Raw genomic sequence first — 10,852 nt, forward strand, 5'->3', positions numbered from 1 at the left:
TCTCAGAAGACCAGAGTGTGGTTCCCGGCACCCATATTCTGAGGCTTCTAACTGCCTGTAACTACAGTTCCAGGGTTCCAACCCCCGTCTCTGGCCTCCTCAGGCACCTGCTTGCACACAGTACACACCCAGACAGGTTGGCACACACGTACAAATAAGAGACAAAATAAAAGGAGGGGGCTATTGCCAAGATCCATTATAAAGCAAGAAAAAAGTTCTTGTTGGAGGGGTCCATTGGGAGCTGTGAGCTCTTTAGGTGCCCAGAGTTATTCCTAAGCTTTCTAACCACAGGAGAGGGAGAACCCAGTGCCTGCTCTGGGGTACACAGTGAAAGCATCTGGCCTAGCACACTGAGTCGTCAGTGGCCTCAGGAGGAATGACTGAAATCAGATTAGCTTTAGGGCAGGTTGGACATTGCTGTCCCAAGGGATAATGAGGTCAATGTTCAGCTTAAATTTGGAGCCTTGCAATGCCCGAGGATATTCAAGGCTTTTGCTGGCCTATGTTCAGTCTTTCCTGCAGGAAGTAAAAAAGCTATTGGTTGGGAGACTTGAAAAGATTACACCAAAAAGGAAATGACTGTATTTTTGAGAGCTTGAATTTCCCCAGAAATCAAGCCGGACATTGAAGTCTTTAAGTCCCCTCTGAACAGTGGAGGATTACAGAGGACAAGAAGGGAGCAGAGAAAAGGATGCGCCCCTAAGCTCATGTAGCTAGGGGTTAGAAGTGATAGGGCAAGCATAAAAAGTCGGTCAGCAGGAGGGGAATCTTCCCAGCCTGTGGTTGAAGGCCTGAGTGCACTGGTGCCTGTGGTCTCCAGGGGGGGCCTGTGCGTAACTATGGGCAAGTCCCTTGGTCCAGGCAGGAGGAGAGCTAGATGGACTGGGGGCAAGCAGAGGTGGCTGCCTCTGGTGAGAGGATAGAAAGCAAGGTCAGCGCTGTGTTGAGTGCTTGAGGCTATGAAATACTGAGGCCTAGACAGTCCCTGGAGGTTCTGGCATTGCGTTTAAGCCACCAGATGAATGAATGGTAGACAAGTTAGGAAACAACAATTTTAAAGGGCCAGAAACACTGTTCTGAGGCAGGTGATGGATCCAGGGATGGCATGAAGGTGCCCAGAGCTGTATGGGAAGAGGCTAAACTATAAAATGAGCATCTAGTAGTATGTCTCTCTAGAGGACTCTGCCAGGCAGAGGGAGACTGGCCTACAAGTTAGTAATGGATCCCCAGAAAGGCGATATAAGGTATCAGAGGCTGTGAGGAAGGAAGAGAGGACTCTGGGAGTGCCAGCTGCCAGTGCAGGTGGCAGACCTCCTTTGTCCTTTGGGAGTCTATCTGTGCCCGCTGAGTCATAAGGAAGAAGTGACAGTAACAAACGTGTTCATTTTTAGTCAGAAGAGGACATTGAGTGTGATGGCAGAGCCTGGTGTCATGCCCCGGAACACCCAGAACTCCGGTGTTCTAGTCGGAGGAAGTTTTGCAGAATGGAAAAGAGATCATGGGGCCAGAGGAGCAGAGCTGTGCTCAGCATGAGCAGAAGGACAGGGTTATCTCAGGCTTCTGCTATGGTTGTGGAGAGGGACGGGAGGACCATAAGACCAAGTAAGAAGGATCACTAAGGAGCAGAGATCTGGGAGACTTAGTCTAAAACATAGTTGGCACTACCTTCAATTCTCTACTGAGCTGGCAGCAAATCTTGGGTGTAAATGAGGCCGGCTTTGGAAGAGAGCCCTGCGAGTGATGAGTATAGCACGTATGAGAAATGACAGGTGATATCTCAGAAAGGAGAAAGGTGTGGGACCTAAACACTGGGGAGAAAAACAGAACCACCAGAAAAAGGACAGTGACAAGCAACTGTGACCCCTAAAGTTCAGTATGGACCTGCCATAAAAGTACCCCCATTAATAATGTCCACTTGTTTCAGAAGAGGGGAAATTCTCAGAAATGTAATAGTAAGAGGAAAAGTAGGTCAGCAAAGTGAAAACAAAACAAGCGCTTGCCAGGTGTGTGGAAAACCCTGGATTGCTTAAGAAACAAAACTAACAAAAAGTAATCAATACGTAGCTAGAAAAATAATTTCAAGTTTTTGGTAGGTGACATACAGGAAAGGAGAGGCTGCCCAGAAAGCTCGCATGGAGACGGCAATATTGTACCAAAATCAGTTGTAACCATGAAATCCTAGTTACAGCTCAGGGTGAGAGCTAAATAAAGTGTTTCACGCTAATTGGAATTATTGAGAGACAACAGGGAAAAAAATGCCTTCTCTTCAGGCCCTGTGCCTTCCCTCAGAAGATTTTTGCAACTATTAGTCCAGAGATAAAGCTGTAAAGGTTTGGAGTACCCCCAGAGGAGGCCCCCATGACTGATGCTTGGGAAAGGTTCTCTTGAATGTTTCTGAGAAAGCTCATTTGCATGTGCAGGGTTATAAGCAGCGGTCTGGTTAGTTGCCATAGGCTTTAGTTGAGTTGGACTTGATACTCAAGTACACAAAGAAGGTTCATTCTCCCCTCTTCTTCCCTCTCCCATTGTAGAGATAAACAGCCCCAGGAAGGTAACCGGCCATCCTGTTCTGTTTTATGACCACTTACAGCTGTTGTCAGTATGTGAGCTAGTGTTGGCAGCTGGAAATTTGCTGAAGGGGGTGGGGGCTAGTGCCAGGAAGAGAGAGTCTTGGATTTTTTTAGACTTCGACCTTATTTGCTGTGATGTCATTTGCCAATATTGGCATAGCCGTGGAAGTCAAATCTTTCTCAATAGGGTTGGAAATGGGGGTGGTACTGTTACCAATTCTATATAAGTTCAGCTTCATGCCCAGTGCTGTCTGTGGCCTTTCTAACCCAGACATGACTAGGACAGTGGTGTCACCTGTAACCCTGGGGCTGCTGGGCCTGTGCTGGTCCCTGACTGCTGCCAACCCTCTCCCTTCGTGAGTAAAGCTGGTGTTAGCCATGGAGGATTGTGATCTGGGCTTGAGTGTGATGGGGCTGGTTTCCAGGCTTGGGCCATGAGCTACGGAAGAGGAGTAGCACCCAATGGACCCAGATATCTGTTTGTGTTCTCTTTAGTGCCCGTGAGACTGTTGCTGAAAATGTTGGTGAAGGTGCGACCCAGCCAGACTCAGATGTAATCGGTGAGGCCCCAATTCCCTGAACCTGTCTTCTCTGTCTCCGCATTTTATCATCTTAACTGATATTCTTCCAATCCAGAGCGCTGCTCAGATGGCTGGAGCTTTGATGCTACCACCCTGGATCACAATGGAACCATGCTGTTCTTTAAAGGTAGGAGAAAGCTAAACATATTGGTATATGCTAGTAATATATAAATTTCCCAGAACTAGGAAACCTGAGGCAGGAGAATAACAAGTTCAAGACCAGCTACATGGATTAGTCTGTCTAAAAGAGACAAAGGTTGGAGTATCTGGGCCTCCAGGCACGATCCCTTGAGAGGGTGTCTTCATCTGTGGGAGGGCTCAGGGGTTTTTGGAGGGTTATCAATAGCAGTTCTTTGAAACTATCTCAATCAGCCAAAGGTTTGTTCTGGAACCCTCAGGGAATATTGTTTTTTTCAGGGGAGTTCGTGTGGAGGGGTCATTCAGGGGTCCGGGAATTAATCTCAGAGAGGTGGAAGAACTCCACCAGCTCCATAGATGCTGCATTCCGCCGTGGTCCTGACAGTGTCTTCCTGATCAAGGTACTGCAGGGTCTAGGGAAGAGCTGGGCTGGAAAGGGCTTGAATCAACAACCTTAGAGTCCCTCCTCCCTCAAGTGTCCTTTGCATGGAGCCTGATGTGGTCCATGTCCTGCTGCTGCAACAGAATTTCTGATATTAGATGATTTTAATGAATAGTATTTTCCTTGGCCTGTGGGTCTGGAGTTTGGGAAGCCCGAGGGCATAGTGCTGTTATTTGGCAAGAGAACTCATGCTCTCTTACAGCCTATAAAGAGATGGCACCAAGGTCAAAGAAAGAAGGCACAAGAGAGCCGGAAGGGCCCAAACCTGCTTTTATAGTGGCCCACACTTACGCTAACTAGCCTGCACCCATTGTCATATTGAGCCAGTAATGACATTCAGCCATTTGTGAGGCTAGGCCCTGATGAACTAATCTTATTAAGTTCTGCCTCCCAGCACTGTTGCATGGGAACGAACATACTACCTTAAAGGACACATTCAAACTATGGCAGGACCCTTGCCAGTAGGTACAATTTCCTCTCCTTGTGCCTTATTTTCCTGTGTGTGTGTGTGTGTGTGTGTGTGTGTGTGTGTGTGAGAGAGAGAGAGACAGAGACAGAGACAGAGACAGAGAGACAGAGACAGAGAGAGACAGAGACAGAGAGAGAGAGACAGACAGAGAGACGGAGCATGTGCACCTATGGGCAGGAAAGACCAATATCCAATGGCCATCCTTCATACCTAATTTAGTTCTAGCTGGCCTTGTTATTCCTAACTCATGGCAATTTCTTTCCTTGACCTCTATGATCCTGTATATATGATCCTGTTTATATGTGGGGCACATTGTTCCCAACACAGTGGCACCTGGCCAAGGGGGCAAGCAAAGGATAAAATATACTGACTCTTGTGTTCATGACTGGCCCAACCTGTCTGCTCATAGGAAGAAGTTCTCTTAACCTGTCTAAGGGTGTGTGTGGTTGGGGTGGCAGTGACTGACAGCTTCATTTCCTCTCCAGCCTCTTTCCACTCCCTCTTCTTAACCAGTGTCCTCATTAGGGTCACTACTGCTGTGATGAAACACTGTGGCCAAAAGCGAGTTGGGGAGGAAAGGGTTTATTTGGCTTGTGCTTCCACATCGCTGTTCATCAGCAAGGGGAGTCAGGACAGGAGCTCAAACAGGGCAGGAACCTGGAAGCAGGAGCTGATGCAGAGGCCACAGAGGGGTGCTGCTTACTTGCTTGCTCCCCATGGCTTACTCAGATTGCTTTCTCATAGAACCCAGGACATAGGGATGGCACCACCCACAATGGACTGGGCACTTCCTATCAATCACTAATTAAGAAAATGCCTTACAGATGGCTCTTACTGAGACATCTTCTCAGTTGAGGTTCCTTCCTTTCAGATGACTCCTAGCTGTGTAAAGGTGACATAAAACTAGCCAGTACAATCAGTCCCCAAATGTTTGTTGTTTGGGGATCCACTCTGAGCCTTTCCAAGAATCCTCCCTGGGTAATTCCAACCACTGCCATGGGTTTGAGGGCTCTGTGCTCCACAAACCAGATCTGGGTTGTTCTTCTGAATTTCGGAAATCTCTTTCCACTTTCTTGTTGAAAAATATTTGATTTAGCTTTTCCTCCGCTGCCCCAAATCCAGCAGCCTCCCAAATTAAGCATCATTTTTACAAAGCAACCTTTCCTCTGTGTTTCCTGTTTTAGCAAAGGTACCACCATGTACCTGGTTTCCATATGCTAGGTGCACGTGGGTCTGAGGGAGCTGGTCTTGTTTTTTTCTGTTTTGTTTTGGTTTGATTTTTTGGGGTTTTTTTCTCTTGCCATGTTGATTGTGTACCAGTCACATGAGGTCACACAAAATCTTCTGAGTACTCTGTACCTGTTAGGGTCCTCTATGCTGCTGTCCTCTGTCCACCTGGTAAATCTCGCTCATTTTCATCTCTTCTGTCATATGCTTTCTCTCCATGCTAAAATTTTCTGAGACTTTTCCAGACATAACTAGACATTCCCCTATATTATCGATGTGCTTTTTTGCATGCTTTTCACCTTGGTAACTGAATGGCTGGGATGTAGCAGTTGCTTTCAAGGGCGCTTGTTATCCCTGGGTGCTCAGTGCTTCTCATAATGCTCAGTCTGTAATAGTTATTCAATTTGTGCTTCTTTAATGAATCTGTAAATAAATGGGCAAATGAATATGTGAATGGGTGAGTGGCTAGAAAATACCTACTGTGGATGTGCTTGGCAAAACTAAGAGTGCTATAATTAAGTGTAACACAGGAGTGTCTGCTTATACATGGCCAGATGTGTGTGCGTTGTAGTTTGGTGACTGTTGGCTGGGAGTATTGTACTAGGGGCAAAATGGTGTACTCCACCCACCGGTGGACTGAAAATGCACAGAACTGTGAGGAGATGCTGTCGCCTAAGTGTGCACACACGCAATGTATCTGGAGGTGAACAGTTCCGAAAGGAGTGTTTCCGAATGCAGGGAGACAAAATCTGGGTGTACCCCCCTGAAAAGAAGGAAAATGGATATCCAAAGTTGCTCCAAGAAGAATTCCCTGGAATCCCATACCCACTGGATGCCGCTGTGGAGTGCCACCATGGAGAATGCCCGAGTGAAGGCGTCCTCTTCTTCCAAGGTGTGTCCAAGAACATAGATGGCATCCTGGTGCCCATGCTGATGGTGGGAGCGTCATTGTTGGCTTTATATGGAAGGAAATGGGAAAGCCTGTTACAGCTAGAGGTCACGTAGAGCAAGGGGCAGAAGTCATTCTAATGAAGGCAACTTGGCTAACATTTCTGCTTTATTCCTCATGACCCTGGGGCCGACCTCTGCTCCTCAGCCTTATGTACACATCTCACCATGACCAAAGCCCTATTGACCTTCCAGCTTGGACTTGTCCCCAGAAACTCCACACTATCCCCTGCATACCAAATTTGCCTTCAGCTTCCCTTCTTGTCTGCTTTCTAACTCCTACCTCACATTTCAGTTTGTTTCCTCTTCCTCTGACTTCTCCCAACTCTTCCTTCTATCACTGGGTTGATCATGTGCACCTTGCTGCTGACTTTCGACATATGGTGGCTCTCTTCAGCTGCCTCCCTGCTGTGCTTGTTTGCTCTATGTAGCTGCCACCCACTGTGATCCAACCTGTCTGGGACCCCAGTGCAGGCCCAAGGTGTGTATAACCCAGCCTCATTGAAATGCTTTTGATTTCTTGGTCATAGGTAACCGCAAGTGGTTCTGGGACTTTGCTACAAGAACCAAAAAGGAACGCTCCTGGCCAGCTGTTGGGAATTGCACCGCAGCCTTGAGGTGGCTTGAACGCTACTACTGCTTCCAGGGTAACCAGTTCCTGCGCTTCAACCCTGTCTCAGGAGAGGTGCCTCCCAGATACCCTCTGGATGCCCGTGATTACTTCATGTCCTGCCCTGGCAGAGGTGAGAGAGAAAGCCCCAGCATCTGGGACCTACTGGCTGAGCTTGCTGACCTCATATGCTCACCTCCCATCTTAACGCTGTACGCTAACATCTTAGGAGTGAGTTCTCCTATTATCCGCAAACAGGGGAAGCCCATATTCCTACTAACCCTGGCTATCTATCTCTTCATCAGCAGAACCTCCTCTAACCCCAACCTCCCTCCCTCTCTTCCAGGCCATGGTAGACCCAGAAATGCAACGAATAGCACCCATCCTATGCATTCACGCTGTAGCCCGGATCCCGGCTTGACTGCATTAATGTCTGATCACCGTGGTGCCACCTATGCCTTCAGTGGTGAGAGACTACCCCAAATTCCCCATCTCCAGCCTCCTGGCTCTTTTTCTTGTACCTCTTCTCTCACGCAGCCCCTGAACTTTCTTCACCATGTCCTGTATTTTGTCCCTGCACCTCACCTTCACTTTGCACTCCCATCCCCTCACATGCATACTTTCAGCCTTATCTTTGATTGTCCAGCCTTCCTTCCACATCTTCTACCTGTCTGATTCTCAGTGGCACCTACTCCCCGTCTGTGTACTCGGCGGGACCCTTCTATCCCAGCAATTTCTCATGTTTCCCTTTGCCCTGCTGAGTCCTGTGGACTCGGTGTGTCCACGCCTGCTTGTATCGCTTGCTCTTGCATGTCTCTCTGAGACTCCTGGCTCGCTTCCTCTCTGGATCTGCCTGTGTCTGTGCCTCTGTGTCGCTTGCTCTCGCACATGCCTTTCTGGGTACTCTGGCTCCCCTCATTTATTCAGGAACCCATCTTTCCGAGATGCTTAGTTCTTACATCCTGGTCTCTGGACTCAGCATCACTTAGGGATGAGATTGTTCCCACTGCAAGGACAGAAAAGAAGCATTGTGTACTCCAGACCCTTAGGATGTAGCTTCAGGGAGATTTTTACTTTGAATGTCCAATGAAGAGACCCATCCCTTGCCCTTTGTCATCAGTTGGTAAAAGCCACCTGATGATATTTGGCAGGCAGGTAGTGATGGGGCACTCCCTACACTGACGAGATCTACAAAATGGGGAGGAAACAACCACATTACGTCCAACCTGAGATATATGTAGCAAAAGCGGCATAAATGGCAAGGGCCCAGAAAAGTGAAATTACCTTTTTAATTCTGAGCAAATATAGCGTGTTGTGACTAACAGATTCTCCTGAGAAATGTATAGCTACATGGAGAGTGTATCCTCTCAGCAGGAATGCGCATCTTAATGAAAACATAGAGCTGCAACGAAACATACATGCCGTGACATTACAAAACTGGGCTGAGAACACATGTCATAGTAAGAACATGTAAGTGTCAGGAGAGTATGCACATATGGTAAGCATGTGGGATCATTAGGGGAAAACACAAAGTAAGTGTGTGGGGACGTGTGTTTGGGGGGGCAGAGAGTGATTGGATCATGCTAGGTTTGGAGTACCGAATAGGACCAAATGAATGCGTCAGGTGGACAGTTGAATTTGAGCCTAAAGTTCAAAGGAAATGTCGTTCTGAGTGGAAAAGAGGTCAAGGCTCACCCTCGGCATACGGATGGTGTTCGTGAGAACACCCATCAAGGGAGCCAAAGGTATTTAGAGAAGGAAAGAGGACAAAACAGGAACTCAGATGTCCTAGACATAAGACCAAAAAGGATAGTCAAAAAGATAAGCAGCATACTGGATAAGTCTGGAATTGTAGGAGCCAAGATTCTTTTTTGGAATGTTTAACGAAGAAGGACTGGTTAGGGATGTAGCTCAGTTGGCAAAGGGCTTGCTTAGCATACACACAGCTCTAGAGATCTCTAGCACTGTATAAACTGGGCATGGCGAGTGGAGGCAGAAGGATCAGAAGTTCATGAATGCCACCCATGGCTCCATAACCTACATGAGAACTGAGACCCAGTTACTGCCGAAAGCCAGGAGGTAGAACTTAACCATTATATTTGGAGGACAGTGCTGACCTTGAACAATTTCAATGGAAGATAGAAACACAAGTATAATTAGAGAGCCGTGAGGGGAAGGGAGATGAGAGGGAGTGTTAATTCTTTTAGTATATTACTATGAGACCAAACGATCGGACAGACGGCTCAGTGAGTTAGCACGCTAGCTGCTCAAGGATGAGGAACTGAGTTTGGATCCCCAGGATCCATGAAAAAGGCCAGGTAAACCAGGGTGTACACCTGTAACCCCATTACCATTGGGGAGCAGAGGGGGGAGAATCATTGGGGTTTGCTGGCTGCCAGCCTAGCTCTAGAGTTTTCAAGAGAATGGGGCAGGGAGAGGGGGAACGGCTGATAAAGCAGGATAGCCGACATCCTCCCGTGGCCTCTGCACACACATGAGTGCGCGTGTCCTCCTGCACACACGTGCATGTGCCTCACTCACATACAGCACACACACTTGCTGAAATCTTGTCTGCTGCTCTCCGTGGTCGCCTCTCTATCTGGCCTGCTGACTCCAGCTTCAGTAGAGCCACTGTCCCCAGCATGGCTCTCCTCTCACTCTCCGTTTCTTCTTGGCCTTGGCATGCATTCTTCCCCTCTCACGACTCAATCCTGCACCCCTGGCTTGTCCTTCCACTGCGTTAGCTTTCACACTACCTCTTGGTATCCCACAGGCTCCCACTACTGGCGACTGGACACCAGCCGTGATGGGTGGCATAGCTGGCCCATTGCTCATCACTGGCCCCAGGGGCCTTCGGCAGTAGATGCTGCCTTTTCCTGGGATGGGAAAGTCTATCTGATCCAGGTGTGTATCGGGAGTGAGGTTTAACATGGAAAGGAGGACAGGCTATACAGGTCTATGTTGCTTACTCTCCTTTGTCCCCTAGGGCACTCAAGTATACGTCTTCCTGACAAAGGGAGGCAATACCCTAGTAAGTGGTTATCCAAAGCGGCTGGAGAAGGAACTCGGGAGCCCTCCTGGGATCAGCCTTGACACTGTGGATTCGACCTTTATCTGCCCTGGTTCTTCCAGGCTCTATGTCACAGCAGGTGAGGAACTTTTGGGTGCCAAGGGGTCTTCTGCTAATTCTTCATGGCATAGATGATCAGGAGGGCTAAATGAAGATGAGAAAAGCTAAATGAAGATCCTCATGATATAGGAGCCATGTTAAGTGTATTGCCTGTTTTTTCCAGGACGGCGGCTATGGTGGCTGGACCTGAAGTCAGGAGCTCAGGCGATATGGACAGAGCTTTCTTGGCCCCATGAGAAAATTGATGGGGCCCTATGTTTGGACAAGTCCCTTGGTCCCAATTCATGTTCTTCCAAAGGTCCCAGCTTATACCTTATCCATGGGCCCAATTTGTACTGCTACAGCAGTATAGACAAACTGAATGCTGCCAAGGTGGTTCCGCAGCCCCAGAGAGTCAACAGCCTCCTTGGCTGCAGTCAATAAGAAGAAGCACTGATAGGAATTATCCCAGTGCAGCCCAGCTACCTCTCCATTTTCATCCTAATAAAACCAGATGGTTTCTTCACATGAATCATGGGGTGTTGATTGCGAAACAGTTTTCTTCATTTGAATTGAAAAACTAGCAACTCTCTTTTTAAAATACGTACTAATCATTTTTAGAACATATAGGAATGTGCATGGGTGTGATCATTTTAGAACATATAGGGATGTGTATGGGTGTGATCATTTTAGAACGTATAGGAATGTGTATGGTGTGATCATTTTAGAACATATAGGAATGTGTATGGGTGTGATCA

The 10,852-nt window shown here is 47.8% G+C and overlaps 1 protein-coding gene across 1 annotated transcript; it reads left to right on the top strand.

Annotated features, from left to right (window-relative positions):
• The first annotated feature begins 2,775 nt into the window (after positions 1 to 2,775).
• On the top strand, positions 2,776 to 10,626 carry Hpx (hemopexin). The gene is made up of 10 exons (XM_041666664.1): positions 2,776 to 2,926; positions 3,066 to 3,130; positions 3,207 to 3,278; positions 3,569 to 3,690; positions 6,166 to 6,319; positions 6,906 to 7,118; positions 7,332 to 7,451; positions 9,759 to 9,889; positions 9,972 to 10,134; positions 10,279 to 10,626. Exons 1-10 carry the CDS (start codon positions 2,808 to 2,810, stop codon positions 10,536 to 10,538), a joined length of 1,419 nt encoding a protein of 472 aa, XP_041522598.1. The 5' UTR covers positions 2,776 to 2,807; the 3' UTR covers positions 10,539 to 10,626.
• The last annotated feature ends 226 nt before the right edge of the window (positions 10,627 to 10,852 follow it).

This window comes from Microtus oregoni, unplaced genomic scaffold, assembly GCF_018167655.1.
Source record: "Microtus oregoni isolate MIOR12 unplaced genomic scaffold, Mior012 000016F_ref0000370, whole genome shotgun sequence".
Classification (NCBI taxonomy): domain Eukaryota; kingdom Metazoa; phylum Chordata; class Mammalia; order Rodentia; family Cricetidae; genus Microtus; species Microtus oregoni.

What these genes read in the sequence shown, in the direction of transcription:
- Hpx (XM_041666664.1), top strand. Translation starts at nt 2,808, where the DNA reads ATGCCCAGTGCTGTCTGTGGCCTTTCTAACCCAGACATGACTAGGACA. An exon ending in CATGTCCTGCCCTGGCAGAG is followed by an intron (nt 7,119 to 7,331) that starts GTGAGAGAGAAA and finishes CCTCTCTTCCAG; the next exon opens with GCCATGGTAGACCCAGAAAT. An exon ending in TGCCACCTATGCCTTCAGTG is followed by an intron (nt 7,452 to 9,758) that starts GTGAGAGACTAC and finishes GGTATCCCACAG; the next exon opens with GCTCCCACTACTGGCGACTG.